The 20324-nt window shown below is 39.1% G+C and overlaps 2 protein-coding genes across 2 annotated transcripts; one reads left to right on the top strand and one right to left on the bottom strand.

Moving 5' to 3' along the window:
- Positions 1-2026: 2026 nt before the first annotated feature.
- mcm3 (minichromosome maintenance complex component 3) lies at positions 2027-13860 on the bottom strand. Its single transcript, XM_077587252.1, has 17 exons — positions 13659-13860; positions 13444-13556; positions 11310-11518; positions 11101-11231; positions 9952-10190; positions 9772-9880; positions 9350-9503; positions 7805-7936; positions 7524-7732; positions 7277-7451; positions 7071-7197; positions 6090-6240; positions 5364-5504; positions 5184-5290; positions 5030-5103; positions 4040-4139; positions 2027-2565 (listed from the first exon to the last, which is right to left on the bottom strand). The coding sequence occupies exons 1-17, from the start codon at positions 13734-13736 to the stop codon at positions 2367-2369; spliced, it is 2448 nt and encodes an 815-aa protein (XP_077443378.1). The 5' UTR covers positions 13737-13860; the 3' UTR covers positions 2027-2366.
- Positions 13861-14367: 507 nt separating this feature from the next.
- On the top strand, positions 14368-20324 carry paqr8 (progestin and adipoQ receptor family member VIII). The gene is made up of 3 exons (XM_077587934.1): positions 14368-14551; positions 15802-15885; positions 18361-20324. Exon 3 carries the CDS (start codon positions 18409-18411, stop codon positions 19477-19479), a length of 1071 nt encoding a protein of 356 aa, XP_077444060.1. The 5' UTR covers positions 14368-14551; positions 15802-15885; positions 18361-18408; the 3' UTR covers positions 19480-20324.

The following is a 20324-nucleotide window of genomic DNA, read 5'->3' as shown; positions in this document are numbered from 1 at the left end:
TCACTCAAGTACCACCTCTAATATATACATAACTTTTATATAGTATGTTTGTGCAGAATCATTAGGCAAGTTGCATTTTTTAGGATTAATTTTATTATTGAACAACAACCATGTTCTTAATGAACCCAAAAGAGTCATTAATATCAAAGATGAATATTTTTGGGAATTGGAATGGGGCTTTTAGCTATTCTAGGAGGATTTATCTCTGTTTGCAGGTGACTATTACTGTGGATAATTATTAGGCAACTTAATTTTGAAAAAAAAACACAATTATATACCCATTTCAATTATTTATTTTTATCAGGGAAACCAAAATAATAGCTCAATGTGTACAAATGTACCTTTCTGACATTCAAAAACAAACCAATGTCCAATATAGCCACCTTTATTTGCAGATTTTGCTAGCATTTTTCCTCCCAGACACTGTTTAGAGGGTTTTACCGTTTTTCCTCTTTGTATTCTATTAGTTTCAGGTCTGGTAAACAAGGAGGCCATGTCGTTAGATTTCTTCTTTTAGGCCCTTTCTTGCCAGTCCCACTTTGGATAATACTTGGATGTGTGAAATGGAGCATTGTCCAGTATGAAAATCATGTTTTTCTTCAAGAATGACTTCCATAAACTGTCAGTGGGACTGGAAGTTGAGCTTGACTCCATCCTCATCACTAAAATGCCCCATAAGCTCATCCTTGATGATACCACCCCATACCAGAAGCCCACCTCCACACCTGGCACTCTCTGCTCTTTGCCAGGTCAACAACAGGCTCATAAAAACACTCATTTAATCAGTCCATAAAACCTTAGAAAAATCAGTTTTGAGATATATTTTGGCCTAGTTTTGACATTTCAGCTTGTGTGTCTTGTTCAATGGTGGTCATTTTTCAGCCTTTCTTACTTTGGCTACTCGTAATGTTGCAGCTTTGAAATATGTCAAAACTGGTGGCAGCTGCACACTTGACTTTTCTCAGTCAGAAGTTATTTTCCACCAATTTTAAGTGCTGCATCCCTCTGCAAGATATATTTTTGACCTTTCAGAGCCTGCAAAGTCCACCTTCTGATCCATTTTGCCAATGGAAAGGAAGTTGCCTCACAATTATTTACACCTGATAGAGCAAGGGTGTCAGACTCAGGGTTGGTTCATGGGCCACATTAACGTCAACTCGATTTTATGTGGGCCAGACTATTTTAGATATAATATTTAGTTTTTTTTTTTAAATAAATGGATTAAAAGAACTGGATTAAACACCCTAAATATTCCATTTTTTATCAATCTAAAACAATGTTTATTTTAGCTTTTTTTTCTTATTGAGGGAAAATCATTTATTTAATCATGTTTTTTATTTCAAAAGGAATTTTTGTCTTTGTTCCATATTAAAGTGGAAAACAGAAAATATTTTTATATATTCTTAGATTTTACAAAATAATTTTTGAGCTAAAAACACAAAGAAAAAAATGGATTGAAAAAAATGCAATTATTGATTTAAAAGGGGGAAAATCAGGAAATATAATATACATCTATAATCTTCCTTTTAATTTGATCCTAAAACAGAAAGTCAGCACCCATTATTTACTTTCTCGGGCCACACAAAATGATGCGGCGGGCCAGATTTGGCCCCCGGGCTGCCACTTTGCTAGAGGGTGTTGTCATTAGACCACACCCTTTCTCATTACAGAAATGCACATCACCTGATATGCATAAAATTGGGGTTTGAAGCCTATACACCTTGGAGTAAGACAACATCCATAAAGAGGTCAAAATACTCATTTGCCAAATAATTCTGCAAGTCCTGTATACATGCAGTATGGTTGTTCACCAATAAATGCAGTAGATCACACAAAATTGGAACAAAATTTACTTGTTCACTACTTAAGGAGTACAATTTAAATGTCAACACCACCAACACTGAGTAGACTGAGAAACCTTTGGCTTTCTAAACTCAGTACCTCTCCTGTAATTAACTGCAAATCTGTCATTTATTTTATAGCTTGATAAGAGCACAAAAAAACAAACAAAAACAAGTACAAAAAATTGGAGCCAATTAAGGATATTTATCATTAATGCAACATTTTACACCAATAAACAACTCAGTGTACCAAATTATTTCATTTTAACACATTTTTTTTTAATTTCATCTACTCTATTTACAGAATTTGATATGAAGTTTTCACTTATTTAAATTACATAGTTTGTCTGAAAAGCATCCAGTATTACAAAGCAACAGTTTATCATTTCATATAATGGTGCATGTTATGAAAGCTGTAAAAAATTATAAAGATATGCAATAGGTATAGAGGAAACCATATACTAAATGTACATTAATTCTTTTGAGGTCCCACGTAAAGAAATGACAGTAAGAATTTTTTCACTCTCAGATGAGGAAGATAATGTCATCAGCCACCATGACCTGATTGTCATCCTGCATGCGACTCAGAGCGGCACGGACCTCGGCCTCTGTGAACCGAACCTGAATTTCTTTGTTGATACCGCTCATCAGGACATCCATCTTTACTGACTGAGCGTGAGAGGATTGGAACACGGTGAAGAGGGAGGATTTGAATTCCTTCAACCTGGTGGAAGAAACATAAAAGTTAAATAATGAACCATTCTTTTTGGCATTGAGGTTGTATGCTGGGGTACACGGTCGATGGGTCGCCGGTCTTTTGGTCGCCGATCTTTTGGTCGCCCGGAAGGTAAGTGATAATTACAATTTAAATCGTTGCTCAAATTCCCTAATTACAAACTGCGAATTACTATTTAGTCATACTTAATGCCCTAGTAATTATCAGGCTTAAGAAAAGCTCCAAATTTCCCGGACTGTTTATTGTTTTTTGTTGGAAAACTTGTTAAGACCCTGACTGACGTAGCTTCTTAAAAGGGACAACGCATGTACGTACAAACTCTTATACACTCACACCTCGGCTCAGTGAAACTGCTCATGGCCATTGTTGGCTTTTATTGAGGCATAGACCGTGTTGTTTTACCTTGTTTTGTCGCCGGTCTTTTGGTCGTCGGTCTTTTGGTCGCCGGTCGTCGCGGTCGGGGCGACCAAAAGACCGGCGACCAAAAGACCGGCGACCAATCGACCGCACACAGTATGCAGGACAATAGGGTGGGTGCGGAAGGGGCGATAAAACTATCAGAACATAGGTCATTTTGCATCACAATAGGGCCATGGTGTAGTATTTTGATGCTGGAATTCACAGCATTCCTTATAATGTATCATAGTGGGTTAAGAGAATTTTCAGATTTTGTGGCACTATTTTCATTTATTTACCAGGGATGCTTACAAAAATAAAGCTCAATGTAATGAAATTTTATATGATTTCAAATACTTTCATTTTTTTCAATAGTTAAATATTGCAAATAAATTAAAGACAGTAACTCAACCATTACTCAAGTTTTTGTCTACACTGAGTGAGCATGCTACTTAACTTTCCAAAAAAAATGACCATTTTGACAATGTGTAAAATGCAAAACTTATTTAAAACATGACTTTGCCTTTGGAAATTAATCGTTTAAAATAGCAAGACAAAAATGAAGACTTTCAATAATTATTTTTTATTGCATGTAAATTGCTGAAAAAATGTTGCTTGATTTTTGGGGGACTTTTGAAGTTTATATATCAAGTGTGTATTAAGTAGTTTGGTAAAAAGTAGCATAGTAAACTACAGAAAATTCGTAGTATTTGGCAGCTCTGTGATTAGTTAACTAATCACAAAATTCTGATTAGTCAAGAAAATAAATTGTAATGTTTACCACTTTAATTTTCATGAACGTTTTTAATTACACACCACTTTTCTGTTGTACTATGATTTTCACACTCGTCTATTACTGGCACAGCGGCATCTAGTGGTTGTTACACATTATTATTAATTTAGAAAATATCAACAATTTGGAGATTAGAAGCATTTGTGTACATTTAGGAAAATATGACAATGGTAATGATAAAAGGAATTCATTGGGATGACGTTATTTTATATTGGAGATATATATTGTCATATTGCCCAGCACTGTTTTGAGGTGTAAAAATGAGGCACCCACCTTTCAGCAGATAGCTCTGCGGACCCAGCGAGTGAGGAAGCATCCAATTGTTTCTCCTCCACCTGTTTCGCCTTGGTTTTTTTCATAGCGGTGGTCTGAACTAATGAGAAGAAGAACAATGTGAGACGTAAGGTAAAACTCAAGTGCAGTGGCGGGCCGACAGCACCTTCAAGGCCTTCTCTGCTGGCCTAAGAAATATCTGAATCATATTATATTTTGTCCATCAATACTTATTAAATAATTCCAAATTGTCTGTTAGCTTCCTTTCATTGCTTTTCCCCCTGGTTGCACTGCTTCCAGATGTGTGTTTTCATATTGAAGCATTTAACCAATAACATTTCAGCCATTATTTGTTGCCAGGGTCAGAAATCCTAAATAATATTTCAATTGTGGGCCCGGTTTTGATATCTGAAAAGCTCCAGTGTTTGTATTTAATCACTAAATGCCGATAGGAAGTGGATTTTTACCCCATTTTAGTGCAAATTTTGCCGTTTCGCAAATGGTTGGTTGTATATGGACGTATTGACGTTCATCGCTGTCTTTTTCCCGGGGAAATGATACTCCGCGCCCGGTTCTGATGTCTAAAAAGCTCCAGTATTTGTATTTAATCAATAAATGCTGTTTTCGGCTGGATTCTACCCTATTTTGGGGCAATGTTTGCCGGTACACCATTGATGTTCATCGCTGTCCTTTCCCGGGAAAATCACCCCCCTGGCCCAGTTGTAATGTCTGAAAAGCTCCAGTATTTCTATTTAATTAAATGCTGCTAGGAAGTGGATTTTACCCAATTTTTGTGCATTGATTTATTGATTATTTTTTATGTGTCGCAGCTGTAGCTGCAGTAGATGTTTTATAGCCATAAAATAGTTTTCTAGGGTTGGATTGATTCGTTGAAGGCGCTACGAGAAAATGCACGGCCGCCACTGCTCAAGTGTGATTTGGTGTTGAGAAAATGACAGAATCTCTAAAAATATTCTTTAAACGTCTTACTCTGCGGAACATCTTGCTCTTCACTGAAGTCATATGGGCTGTACGGCTCACTTTCCTGAGACCCACGGCGCACCCTTTAGGACAAAGGTTCTTTGTAAGGATTTGCAAAGACTTTCCTACTATTGTGCCAAAATATTGCAATCCACACATGTACCTCTTTCTTTGAGTTTTCTGTGACTGTTGTGTAGATGCCTCCTCTTCCTCCTCATCTGACCCAGAACCGTGTTCCTTTCTAGAACGCTTCTTCTCCTTCTCAAGAACCTGCATAAAGGCACACGTTTGTCACCCGCTGCTCAAACATTCCGACCCGACGCTCGCACCATCGTCACACAACCTTCTTAAAGTAGGCAAACTGGACGAGCTCAACCGCGACCTCCGAGTCCACCATTTCCACCAGTTTGCTCATGCGGGCCTTGGCGTGTGCCGTGGAAAGACGAATCAGAGTCTCCAGGGTCCTAGCTGTCACTGGGGATGTCTAAGGCAGAGACAGAACAGTTAAAGAAGAAACAGGTCATTCTGTATAGAAGAATACCATGACCGGACGTTTGGTAGAACGGACGTTTGGTAGAACGGACGTTTGGTAGAACGGACGTTTGGTAGAACGGACGTTTGGTAGAACGGACGTTTGGTAGAACGGACGTTTGGTAGAACGGACGTTTGGTAGAACGGACGTTTGGTAGAACGGACGTTTGGTAGAACAGACGTTTGGTAGAACGGACGTTTGGTAGAACAGACGTTTGGTAGAACAGACGTTTGGTAGAACGGACGTTTGGTCGCCGGGTTCGCTCGCTGTCAAATTATGACAGCGAGTTTACTGTTGATATTTTGATGTTAGATATTTAGATATTAAACTCACTCTATCTCTCTCATGATTATAATTTTGAGAGCTGGTTTCAACAGTAACAACCCAGCGACCAAACGTCCGGTCGACCAAACGTCCGGTCGACCAAACGTCCGGTCGACCAAACGTCCAGGTCGACCAAACGTCCGGTCGACCAAACGTCCGAGTACCAAAGAATACGTGTTGTACTTTGAAAATAAAATGGCATGTGCTGCTCACCCTGGCAATATCGGTGCCGAGCTGGTCCTGGCTTCTGAGCCTGGTGTACTCTTCTGCGATGTGGCTTGCCGCCTCCTCCGTTAGCACTGGTGTCACCCCCTTGGCAATGTGGATGTACTTCCTCATGAATTCCTTGCTCAAAATCTTCTCTCTGAAACATTGGGACGCCATTAAACTAAAGTTGTCCTTCCAAACACTCTTTTGGGATTTGTCATTTGACCAAAATGCCAGAAACGTCAGAGTTGAGTGTTTATAAGACAAGGTGGAAGTGAATTGTAGGAGCTCATAAGGACCTTGTGGACTTCCTGTGTGTGGCTCCAGTTTTTTTTACCTAGGTCTACAATGTCTTGTGTGTCTTGTGTCTGTCTTGCTACTGCAACCAAGAAATTTCCCGAATACGGGACGAAATAAAGTTCTAATCTAATCGATTGTTGGGGTTACATATGTTTATAAAATCTGTACAGGCTATTAAATATAAAACGGTATGATGGTAATTGAGTGCTTTTACTTGTGTCACGGTGCAAACTAGCTCACTACACGAGTCCGTGACCCCAATATAAAATATGCATCGGGTATGCTGGAACCGTAGACCATAGATTATGGAAACCAACAATGCTTATGTAACCTATGTATGAACTTGTTTACATGGAAAATAGGATCCCCCCCCAAACGTGACATTTTATAGTCTTCCCTTGATTATCGCGACTTCACTTTTTTTTCTGCTATCATTAGATTTATTTTAAGTTCATAAAAACGTGAAAATCCACGCTGAAACTCTCAAACGGAAGCCACTCTTGCTACCAGGATTATGATACATTGATCAAAACTTTGTGTACGAGAAATGTAAAAGATATAGGGCTTTACCGAAAACCCCCAAAAAACGTTTTACCCATTTTCAGGTGGCAAGTTCACCATCCGGGCATTTAACGCAAAAATGAAACCTTTTCATTTAGTTTTTCTTTTCGGCGTAGATGACTCTACCTCTTTTTTTTGTTTCCATGCAGCAGGTTGTTGTGTTTCTCGTAGACTTGCAGCTCTTCGTGCTCCTGTTCTAAAACATCTGGGTCGTCTGTGGCTAAGATATCGACTGAGCCACCAAAGGCCATTGCTGCAAAAAATAAAAAAATCATAATTAACGACATCTAATACATCCAAACTTTCTTTGCTGAAACCTTGACTCGCAGTACCTGCCCCCTCCTGCTCGCGGGAATCCCGGTAGCGGTGCATCCTGAGGACGTGATCTGAGATCTCCCGGTCCTGCTCTGGGTCCATCTGATCCAGCACAATGAAAAGGAGGTCGAAACGTGACAGCAAAGAATCCTGTAGTCCAATGTTTTCCATGGGGGTTTTGTACTGATTGTACTGAAGGGGAAAAAACAGCGAGTTTAGATTCAAGTTTCAATGTTTGGCGAGAGGTTCTGCTTTGGTACTCACCCTGCCATAGACAGGATTGGCGGCGGCTAGAACAGAGCAGCGAGCGTTCAGGCGAGCATGGATTCCAGCTTTAGCAATGGTGACCCGACCCTGCTCCATGACCTCGTGGATGGCGGTGCGGTCCATGTCCGACATCTTGTCAAACTCGTCGATGCACACCACGCCTCGGTCGGCCAGCACCATGGCACCGGCCTCCAGACGTCGCTCTCCTTGGGAAGGACAGCAAAATCAATCAAACTGATTGGACAAAGGAAGAAATCAGGATATGTATGATGTCATACCAGTTTCCTGGTCAGTTGTTACAGCAGCGGTCAAGCCAACCCCAGAGGATCCCCGGCCAGTTGTGGGGATGGCTCTGGGTGCGGTGTAAAGAACGTAACGCAAAAGCTGAGACTTGGCAACTGAAGGGTCACCTGTTAAAGATAAATTCACAATAGATTACATGTACTTGTTTCCTAAAATTTTATACAGTAATCCCTCGATGATTACGACTTCACTTATCGTGAATTCACTACTTCGATTTTTTTCTGCTATTAATTTTTGTTTTTTTGTTTTAAAAGGGTTGATTTTTCGATTATCGCGGCCATGTCTGGTCTACATTAACCGCGATATTCGAGGGATTACTGTAATGATTCTAATATTAGACACAGACTGCAACTGTAAGTGCCATGATTCACAATTGCACATTAAAAATAGCAACACAGCAGTGGTGTGCCATCAGGGCCTTCAAGGCCTTCTCTGCCGGCCTAAGAAATATCTGAATCACAGACTGATGTTAATTATATTTTGCCCATGAATACTTGAATAAAATAATTAAAATAATTTCAAATTGTCTGTTAGCTTCCTTTCATTGCTTTTCCTCCTGGTTGCCCTGCTTACAGATGTGTGTTTTCATATTGAAGCATTTAACCAATCATAATCACAATCACATGTGTTGTAGCTGTAGCTGCAGTAGATGTTTTATAGCCATAAAATAGTCTTGGAGGGTTGGATTGATTGAGAGAGCTGAAGGCGTCGCTAGGAAATTCATGGACCACCACTACAACACAGTAATACACTGCTTGGACACTCACCTTGACCTGTCACACCCTAAACTTACCTGTCTTACCCTCTTGCTATCCTATTTCATACTAGGTGCATCCTTTGCTCACATGGTGTCCCCCCAGTAAGGTAGTATTAAAGTGCTAGCAAGCTACCCATCAGCCTATATTCAATAGGCTGTAACAATATAAAAATGCGCGATATGATATGTGTCAGGACACACATTTCGAAACAATTTTGAAATATAACTTTAAATATAATAAAACTATATTTTGTTAAATATTTTTGATTTTTTACATTTAATTTAAAAAAAAAAAAATCACCATATTCCTCTGGATTAGCGACTTGATTTTAACAATGTTCTGAGCGATCAACTACTTGATGCAATTTGGAATAATAATTATGCCTTCCTTGCTTGGGGTTTTTTACTGCTCAAAGAAGAGAAACACTGTCAACACAAGGCTGTACGTAATCTTACATATAGTAATGTGTGCCCTTAGAAAAAGGTTAATCTATATCATGTTAAATTAAAAATGAATTTATTGCTAATGCTACTGTCATACAAAATCTGGATCAATCAAAGAACATTACATTAAGAAAACAATCAACTTTCCGGGAGTGGAAAGGATGTTGTTTTGTTTTTACTATGTTGACCACAACTTACAGTACATGACATTTTTCTGTAACTACATAAAACCATTCAAACAATTGTCTTATTTTTATGCTATATATTTATATTAAATTAGAATAATTATAAAATAAAGAATCTAAACTAGTTTTAATACCTATGAGAAGGATGTTGATGTCCCCTCTGATACGAGAGCCGTTTTCCAGCACCTTCTCTACACCACCAAGCAACATGCAGAGAATTGCCTTCTTGATGTATTCGTGGCCGTGGATGCTAGGGGCCAGTGAGCGAGCAAGCTGATCGAACACGTTCTAGATGAAAGCAGAAACACGAGCATGATAAACAAGTCAAAAGATGATTTAGTCGCACTGGAAACATCTTTACAAAGGGTTTAAAACAAAATTGCTTGTTTAAACGTCTTTGCCACTTCATAAGCTCAAATAAAAAGGACATACTAATTAAGAATGAAATGACTGTCCCAAAGTCTGCAGAATACAGTAAGGGTCACCTAATGACTAAAAAGAAAATTGTCTCAAAAACTGCTGTCCTTTCATTATTGTAGCAACGGCGAAGACTTACGACGGAGCGACTGCAACAAAAATTTCTAATTTTGCTGATGTCATCAGCGCGGAAGGACGGGGCTGTTTCCTTGCTCAACTGTTTGATGTTACAGGCAATCATGATGGTCCTGGTACAAGAAAAAAAAAAATATTAACTTTAAATCCACTTAAAAGCTGATCATATTTAATTCAGTTCCACCTGAATGTTCCAGAAGTAAAGCCTCCCTTCTTTCCAGGCAAGCAGCGGTAGGTCCCAATGACTTGCACTCTGTCTCCTGGTTTAACCACATCCACTAGGTCATTGTCCAGAATGATGTCCACAGAGCGAGGCAACTGGCCAGCGGGGGCTTTCTCTGGCATCTCCTGCACCGTGATGGTCTGGTGGTCTTTGTAGACGGAAAGACCGAACTCTGTTTCCAGAGGGTTGTTCTCCTCGTCCTGCAGCATAAAATGGAAGTTAGTATAGTGGTACCTCGAGATATGAGACAGACTTTTTGCACGGCAACACGCTCGTAACATAACATAAACAAATTTAAATGAACTTGGATTACGATGCAGACACACTCAAAAATAAATTTAATCTAATCTTACACTAAACTTAATTCTAATTTTGTTTAAAAATTGTATACCTTTCTTCTCGCGGGTTGGCTCTATTTGCCCCGCCTCCACCCTGACTTTCAGAGGCCACCTATCGAGGGTGGTTTGCTTTTGTCTTCCCTTCAAAATATTCCGAAAATGATGCACACAAATGTCCTCACAATAGGATAACGCACAACCACTTGCCCGGGAAGTAGTACTACTCTCGTATTAACGAACAAGCTCCGCCATTCGCACCGACTAACGGGGAAAAAACACTGAAAAATATGCAACGCTCCGCCCAGTGCCCGTAGAGACCTTGCACGGGGGAGTTGCGGGGGGAGAGACAGTGCCCATGATGTTCTTATGAGCAGCCTCTCGCGTACGCTGTATGCTCGTATATCAAAATTTGTCTCGTATCTCAAGATAAATATTTTAACCAAAATTTCACTCGTATCTCAAATTGCTCGTATGGCGGGGCACTCGTATGCCGAGGTATCACTGTACAGTAATCCCTCAAATATCACGGTTAATGTAGACCAGACATGGCCGCGATAAAGGAAAACCCGCAAAATAGGATCACCCCTCTTATAACTACTTCCGCTTGTGAGTTTCAGTGTGGATTTTTAAATTTTTATAAATTTAAAAAAAAAAAACTCCCCCAGAAAAAAATCCACAATGTAGTGAAGCCGCGATATTCGAGGGACTACTGTAATGATCCGTAAGTGCACATGTTAAGATTCATGATAAAACCTTGTATGTCTTTGGTTACCTTGGTGGGATATATGACACTGGAGGGAAACCCATCCAAGGAGGTCAAATCTGTATACTTTCTCTCCATGGTTTTGTTGGTGGCAGGGCAGTAGTGGACACTGCGCACCACTTTGGGGCGCACAAGAGAACCTAAAGGACAGCAAATGAGTATAAATAAAATAGTGTGTTATGTTTAAGACCTGACAGGGATCTTACAAAGTAACTCACACTTGGTGATGATGCCCTCAACGCAAACCATGCTACCCAGCAGCCTTGATGTCAACGTCCTGGGGGTGACGTGCTTGGAGCCGAAGCTTCCCTCCAAGCCGATGTTAAACTCCTCATGCTGTTTGGCGTAGGTGGCGTCAACAGATGCGACCAGGTCCATTAAGGCCAGCTGGAAGGCCATTAGCTCTTCAAAAGCATTGTTCATTAACCTGGAAAACAGATACCGTAGCTTTAACATAAAATAAGGACAGCTCTACTATGCCAGCATACAGACGCTCCCCTACTTACGAACATTCTAGTTACGAACAACGGTACATATGAACATGTCTGCAAATTCCGTTTATGTCGAAAAATGTTCGTAAGTTCGATTTTGTATTGCGCGCCTTTTTCCGAGTAGTGCTTCTTTCCGCCGCTAATACCGACGCCTGGCGCTGTGAGAGCTCAGCTCACCCAACATCCACCTTCCTCTGCCCAGTTCGTTGCAATGCGGAAGTGCGTGAACATGTCTCCAGTGCGCAAAGAACCTTTTTCATTTTTATCATTAAATATCTTGTGCATCCATTATTCAATATGGTTGGTGAAAAGCGAAAGGCTTCTATTGAGGGAGGTGCAAGGAAGAGGCAAGCCATTTCATTTGAAATGAGTGGCAATAATAACGAAGCTTGATGCGCGTGAGAAAGTGGTGAGCGTTGCACGTGAATACAACTTGAATCGTTCGACCGTCAGTACCATTTATAAACATATAGATCGAGCAGCAGGACCCAAATATTGAACATTGCACAAAGTTTGCAAATCAATTGAATGATGCCATACAGTGCTACCGCATCATTTATGATGAAAAAAAGAAAACTGCAATCGTCATTAGATAGCTTCTTTTCGGCCAGTTTCTAGTAAATCTCTCTCTCTCTAATGTATGTATACAGTACTGTATGTATTCTCTCCATGTTATTAAATTTTTTTTTCAGTACAAACCAATGTGTGTTACTCATACAAGCCTTAAACATACAAATGCGCTTATATAAACCTTCAATATACATATATAGGCCTTAAACATAAATTATAATACAAAATATAGCACTGAGCAACTTACGAACAAATTCAACTTATGAACAATCGCTCGGAACCTAACTCGTTCGTAAGTAGGGGAGCGTCTGTATAAGTATTGGGACACTTCAATTTCATCAACATGGGGGTATGACATGTAAATGAATTGAATGTTGACGAAGACTGATTCTCAAATTGCGGTATTACGAAAATAAAAACCCCACTTAAATCTACGAACTGTGTAATGTTCACATTTCTTCAATTTTTAAGAACCATTACAGGGAAGTTTTTGAGTACAGTACTATTTTGCTTTATGTGCAATACACTATTAATCAAAGTACAGTTGTTTTTTTAATTCCAATCATATTTAAGAGTATAGTGGTAATTCAAGTATTACAGTAGTTGCAGAATTCATATGTTTAGGGAGAATTTAAGTGAATTTAGATTACTTTTGTGGTTTTTCGGTGTGTACACTTAGTGTTTTCACTTAAAGCGCATATATTGAAGAGTATTTAGCGAAAGCTTAGAAGGCTTTCCTTTATACCTAAACACTAAAATTGCTTAAATTCTTTTATGTCAAGTATTTCATTAGATTTATGAATGTTCCTCACTTCTTTAAAAAGCTCCAAACTGCCCCTAAATGGGCATTGCCACTAATATTTGACTTAATTTAAGTATTTAGTCACACGCACAATTAGTACATTTGCGTTTTTTTTTCCCGATATTATTATCACTATTAGTATATACTTTTCAGATTTCCTTTGCTGAACACTCAAGTCCAGTTTTTGCCAATGTATAAATGAGTTGTTTAGGAATTTATCAGTAGTATTGTGAAATTGTGAATATTTGCACTACAATGCATGACCCTAAGTTTCAGGTTAGGTGATAAAATGCTATGAGTAAAATAAATAAATAAATGTTAGTTGATTTAATAGGATGTATAAAAAAATATGGTGAAGGGCTCAGTAAACGTCAACATATTTAGGTTAAAATACAGGATTTTTTGTAAGTATAAGTTTTAAGGTCGCCTTTGGTCAGATTTAATCATATTTAGGTCATTTTACCCAGAGTACACTTAGAAATAACTCACTTTGCGGCCCGTGAGTCATTGCGTCTCCTCAAATCGTTTATGTTGACGATGAGACGAGACTTATTCTCGCTGATCATGTCACGAATTTTGCTCTGGTAAACGCCTTGATCTTGCTGAAAAGGAGAGAATACACATTAAAAAGATCCAATACATTTATACGGGTCAAATAGTAACAGCGTGTTCATTCGATGGAGACAATACAAACAGAAACTTACATCATCATCTAGGAAGTCCATATAATCCCTTTTTGCCTCCCTCATCAAACTCTGATCTACAAAATCGTTCGCCATCATCTAACAATACGGGGACACTTTTTGGGGATAAAAATAATAAATGTTACGCGAATATGAGCGAATGCGGTGCCCACTGTGTCTGTCGTGACAATGAAGACTTTTCGCGCCACGGCATCCCAGCGTAATAGAAACGTGACGCGTGATTGGTGGAACCGGGTTTACGTTGCGCACGTGATCATGTCATCGATCCAATAAGAACTAGTGTATCTCCACATGGCCCAGCCCCTCGAAGAACTCCCGCGAAAGTAAACCAGGAAGCGAAAGGACTGTCCACAAGATGGCAACCTACATATTTTTATGCAACGTCTATTTAAAAAGAATAATAATAAAACTTAAATGGGCATCTCTTCTATTATTTAAACAAGTTTTCATGCTGTAATTAATGAAAAAAGTTCAAGAACCACACTTGCGCAGTGACGTCATCCACTCTTTTTATTGTCTTAAAAAATCGGTATGAGTAACACATGAGTAAACATATTAAACACATCAATGTCTGAAAATGCATTGTACAAGACAATAACCTTCTGTAGATGGCTGCATATATTAAAAGTAAGCGTATAATTTGACAATGCCAGAACTCAAAACATAAATTTCGGGGCGTTTCTGTCCACTTCAACACCGCCCACTAACTTCTAGGTCAGCTGTGTTCTTAACTTGTTAGCCCTTTTCCTTCACTGGTGTCACAAATAAAACCTCCACATGTGAATTTTAAACTGCGAAGCTTCTGTATGAGGCAAGCAAGTGTACTTTTAACTTGTCTTGCCTCTTTTCTGCATCTCTAGGAGGACAAAATCGCGTTCCATTGAAAAGCACAGGTGAGCTCAGACCATTTAGTTTGTCACAAAAATGTTTCTCAGTCATTTTTTAATTTACCTGCATAGCTTTAGTCCATATTGGATAGATTTTCTGTCACTCCCATTTGTCACCAGGCAATTAAATTCCATAAATTATAGGGTAATAACTAATGTTTGTAAAAACCTTGTTTGAATAGCTGAGAATGTGTGGGTCTGCTCTGACTACAGTAATCCCTCGAATCTCGTGGCTTCACTACATCGCGGATTTTTTTCTGGGGGATTTTTTTTTTTAGTTCATATCATATAAATGTGAAAATCCACGCTGAAACTCGCAAGCAGAAACCACTCCCCTGTCTTCCACTTGCTACTAGGAAACTGGCGGAAGACAAAGAACTCAGCACTGAAGTTTTTTTTTTTTAATTTCATATTTGTATGAACTTAAAAAAAATATTCTGTGAAAATCACACAGGCAGAAGCCACTCCTCTGTCTTCCGCTTGCTACTTGTATTCAGCACTGAAGGGTAAAAAAAAGTTAGTTATAATAGGGGTGATCCTACTTCGGTTTTTCATTTATCATGGCCATGTCTGGTCTACTTTAACCGCAATATTCGAGGGATTACTAGATTTACCTACTAGCAGTAGTAGAGTTTACCAAGTATGTGATGCTCATGTTCAGGTTTGACAGCATATTTTAATTCCTGCATTTGTCAATGCTACTGTGATCCTCCCAACTTGAGATTGCTACTGTTTCTGGTTTATTCAATTGAATTGAATGCTTTTATTGTCATCAAGTAGATGAGATTTAAAGCTTTCACCACATAGTGCACAAATAAGAGCAGACGGATAAATACATCAATAAATAAGTAGTCCAAGTGAGGTCAGCAGAGTGAAGCGCGTTTATTGTCGGACAATTGTTGTTTATGTGGTTTAAGGAATGCCACATGGTACAGACTCACTCACTGGCCAACTTTCCATTGCTCTTTAAATCCCATGAAGAAATTATTTGTGGAACAAAACAAATCTTGGGTAAAATTTCGTCAGGCTTGAGTTAATAACCACAGAAGCAACCAAATGAGGGATGTTTAGATTGAGGATTACGTCCGTGCACTTCCTTTATCAGGTTTTATGGTCAGAACTTTCTGATTTTTCCACTTTCAAATAATACCACCGAAAACAGCAAAAAAACCAAGTTTCATTGACCGTATCAGTTGGAATGTCAACAAATTGAACAATGAAAGTGGATAAATGTGTCACCTATTTTTTTCTTGCAGGAAGGCAGCAGGAAAATTGACTGCTTTAGCCAACTGGAGGTGGTGGAGTATAATAATGCCAAAACCAAGCTAATATCAGCACAGGTATAAGTTATTGTCATCTATTCTTAATAGAGACCAAACAGGAGAATCTATACTCAAATATTTTTAGCGCATGCACAGTTGCTTGAATGGCAATAAAGGACACATTATAGAAGGCAGTAAAGAGAGCGCAAAATTGCGGATAAATGAGATTTGCAGATAACCTTAAAATATGCTTTTGCATCAAAATTTAAGCAATTCAAATCTCATATGAAATCTGGCATGATGAAAAATGTTGGTCTGATTCACCCCTCTTTTGGCCTCAAATCTGCTTGACATTTAACAGAAAGGCTTTAGAAAATTGGACAATTTCAAAACTTTCAAGGCCTAGAATGATTTGATTTCAAAGAACTTTGGGCTAAACTCTTCTGCAAAGAACGTGCTGAAACTTGATTGTATAATACGCTCATTATTATTATTATTATTATTATTATTATTATTATTATTATTATTATTCCCTAAATGAATAAATAGTCACTAGAACTCACCATCAACAAAGTGAGTCTCACAAACATTGTCAGTTTCAATGTAATTTAGCCTTTCTTTTCTCCGGGGATCCCTATAACACTTCTGTTTTAACATTTTTATTTCTTTGAGGAAAAAAAAAGTTGTGAATCACATGACATGCAGGATTTGATATAATCAAACATTCGTTCAAAAGAATGACAAGCAAATTTATATCCTTGCCTGTTTTATATACTAATAGTTGAGTAAATGTCTCACTGTGCACCATGCCACCATTTAATACTATTTACTCTTTTTATTTACATGAATTAAGATTGGCTTGCAAATAAATCAGGGTGTACCCCACCTGCTAATTATCTGGGATAGGCTCCAACACATCTGTTATCCTTATGAGGATACAAGGAAGGGAAGATATATTTATGATTTATTGCCTTTATGTAAATATGTCCTTTTGGTTTATAGTAAGAGCCAGATGAAAAGCTTCAATTCCTGAGAAAAAGGAAACATTAGTGCATATTCGCCCTGTGGAATATATACAATGTATGAATAATATGCAAGATATTGTAAATACCGAATAAATTATGTAATCAAACTTTACCATTAATCTATAAACTCGGATAATCAAGCCTTTGGGAGTTTATCTGGCACTGATTAATATTGCAAGATATTGTAAATACCCAATAAATTATGTAATCAAACTTTACCATTAATCTATAAACTCGGCTAATCAAGCCTTTGGGAATTTATCTGGCACTGATTAATTTGTAGCAGAAAATCAGAAAGGCCTTTTTTTCAGAATTTTCAAGCCAAAATGTCAAAGTCCAATAACTATTCTTTACCCTTGACCACAGAACAGATTGAAATGTAAGAAAAAAGACACAATTGAAGGTGAAAATTTATTTTCAAATTTACTTTCAACATTAAGAACATATTATTCAACGAAAGAAAGCAGTTTTTAAATTGAGAGTGATGAGCGGCATGTTAATTAAGCTACTGTACTGCTGCTTTGCGTACATGTTCAAGTTGCTATTTTTAACACAGTAGAGAAACTCAGATTTCAGTGGGAACTGTGTTGTTGTTCTCCAAGTTACATCCAACAAAGGTCTAGAATAGTGCACCATCTATTGGGGAAACGAGGGCATTGCAGGGCAAAGGGAAATGAATGAGGTCATTGATTTTTACTAAAATTTGGACAACGTCGGCGGGCCGGATTAAAAAGCCTAACGGGCCTTAGTTTGCCCATGTCTGAGGGTACTCGGACGTTTCGTCCAAAGACGTTTGGTCCCTGGACGTTTGGTCGACCGGACGTTTGGTCGACCGGACATTTGGTCAACCGGACGTTTGGTAGAACGGACGTTTGGTAGAACGGACGTTTGGTAGAACGGACGTTTGGTAGAACGGACGTTTGGTAGAACGGACGTTTGGTAGAACGGACGTTTGGTAGAACGGACGTTTGGTAGAACGGACGTTTGGTAGAACGGACGTTTGGTAGAACGGACGTTTGGTAGAACGGACGTTTGGTAGAACGGACGTTTGGTAGAACGGACGTTTGGTAGAACGGACGTTTGGTAGAACGGACGTTTGGTAGAACGGACGTTTGGTAGAACGGACGTTTGGTAGAACGGACGTTTGGTAGAACGGACGTTTGGTCGCCGGGTTGTTACTGTTGAAACCAGCTCTCAAAATTATAATCACGATAGAGAGAGAGTGAGTTTAATATCTAAATATCTAATATCTAAATATCAACAGTAAACTCTGCCATAATTTGACAGCGAGCGAACCCGGCGACCAAACGTCCGTTCTACCAAACGTCCGTCCGTTCTACCAAACGTCCGTCCGTTCTACCAAACGTCCGTCCGTTCTACCAAACGTCCGTTCTACCAAACGTCCGCTCTACCAAACGTCCGGTCACGCTCTGAGCTATACTGATCTGAGTAGGTACCATACATCTGAAATATAGAATCTAAACACACTTAAATAACAGTTGAATCCGTGTTTTTTTTTGTCTTCCAGTGTGACCCACATTTCCTAGTTTGGCATCTTTGATCAGCCCAACCCAGAATGTCAGAAGACTTTCTACATCGACTCAGCAGCCTGATCCCAAACGCAGAGCACATCGGCCAACTCCCCAAACTTTCCAACCTGTTGTCTCCCTCTTTGGTGCTGCCCAGCCCTACCGTGGTTTCCTCTCAAGTCCCCAGCTTGTTTCGGGAACCTTATATCTTCTCTGGGTACCGTCCTGTCTATCAGAAGTGGCATTGTTACCTCTTGAGCCTCTTTCAGAGACACAACGAATCCCTCAACGTGTGGACTCACTTGCTAGCAGCTTTTGTACTTCTACACCGCTGGTGGGCTGACACGGGTACCGTGGGGTACACCTCAACATTAGCCTCTCTGCCTTTGTGGCTCTTTTTTGTATCTTCGCTTATGTATTTATTTCTCAGTGCTGGAGCTCACCTCTTTCAGTCTCATTCTGAGCACGCGCATTACTTCTTGTTTTTCATGGACTATGTGGGTGTGGCTGTTTATCAGTACGGATGTTCCCTTGGACATTATTTCTACACGTCCGAGCCAGCGTGGAGAGACAGCTGCTTTGGCTCAAAGTTCCTGCCAGGTGCTGCTTTTTTGGGATGGCTTTCCTGCGCTGGCTGCTGTTTCGCAAAATGCAAATATCGGCGGCCGTATCCAGTGGGTCGTAAACTCTGTCAGCTGATCCCAGCCACATTGGCATATCTTTTGGACATTAGTCCCGTGATACACCGGCTGTCAACCGCGGCCTGGATGGAGGACCCTGCACTGCCTTTTTACGCCCTCCAGATCATTTCTTTTCTTTTGAGCGCAATCTTTTTCTCCTGTCCCATACCTGAACGCTATTTTCCAGGTCAGTGTGATTTTCTAGGCCAAGGACACCAGATTTTTCACCTGTTTTTGTCCCTGTGTACACTATTTCAACTTGAAGCTTTCTTCCACGACTATGTTAGGCGGAGGGATACCATAGTGGAGACATTTGGTGAGAACCAGTTGTTGTGTGCTGCTATATCATTCCCCGTGCTGTTCCTGTGCTGCATTTTGACTGCACTAATAACAATGAGGCACAAACAGAAACATCTGCAATATAATAGAGACAATTAAGACAGATGTTTCATGTATTTAAGTATGAAAATTATGAATTTCTTAGACCAGTGATAATGGACAAAATAATGCTTCAACACATAAAAATGCACCACTCACGGACACAACCATTTTGCAATTTCAGTTATACTCACAAACATACACACTTTATTGACTTGTGCACAGGGGCCTGGAACTATGGGTATTTATGAGGTAACAATGGGTATTTATGAGGTAACATGGAAAGGTGGGTAATATGGGATACCCACATTTGAGTGGCTAAAAAAGTACCACTAATGTTAAGTGGCCACCTCATAGAGAATACTGGCTTTTATTGATGTATCTTATTATGTCCACTATTACATATTAGAAAATTAATTTAAATGTTTTCTCAATTTATTAAACAAGATTCTGTCTGCTGGGATTGACAAAAAGTTGTTGTCTTTCCCTATAATAGTGACAAAAGCAAGGTCCAGACTTTGTGAAGGTTCATTTGAAATACTCAAAACATTTCACGTCTGATTCACACAAAAAATATTAGGCATATTACATATATACTCAATTTTCCTCAGTGAATTTTCGCTGCTGCTGCCGTAATAATCACTAACTTTGTTGCTCACGTTTTTACTATGTTTCAAAATGTAAAATAATTCATCCATCTATTTTTTTTCGAACTATCCTGTTTTAAACAAAAGTTGTGAATTCCACACAAATTCCTATATTTTAATTTCAAGGCGACATTTAAGTGGTGGACTATCAAAATTCCCAACGAGCCACACATGAACCTCAATTGTGCTCAATTTGAATTGAATGTCTGTAAATGGAGTACATGTTACTGTTTGAAAATAAAAAGAAAATAAATACAA

The sequence above is a fragment of the Stigmatopora argus genome, chromosome 19 (genome assembly GCF_051989625.1).
Source record: "Stigmatopora argus isolate UIUO_Sarg chromosome 19, RoL_Sarg_1.0, whole genome shotgun sequence".
In the NCBI taxonomy this organism is placed as follows: Eukaryota; Metazoa; Chordata; class Actinopteri; order Syngnathiformes; family Syngnathidae; genus Stigmatopora; species Stigmatopora argus.
The sequence above is the reverse complement of the archived record's forward strand: the minus strand, read 5'-3'. Positions and strand labels throughout refer to the sequence as shown.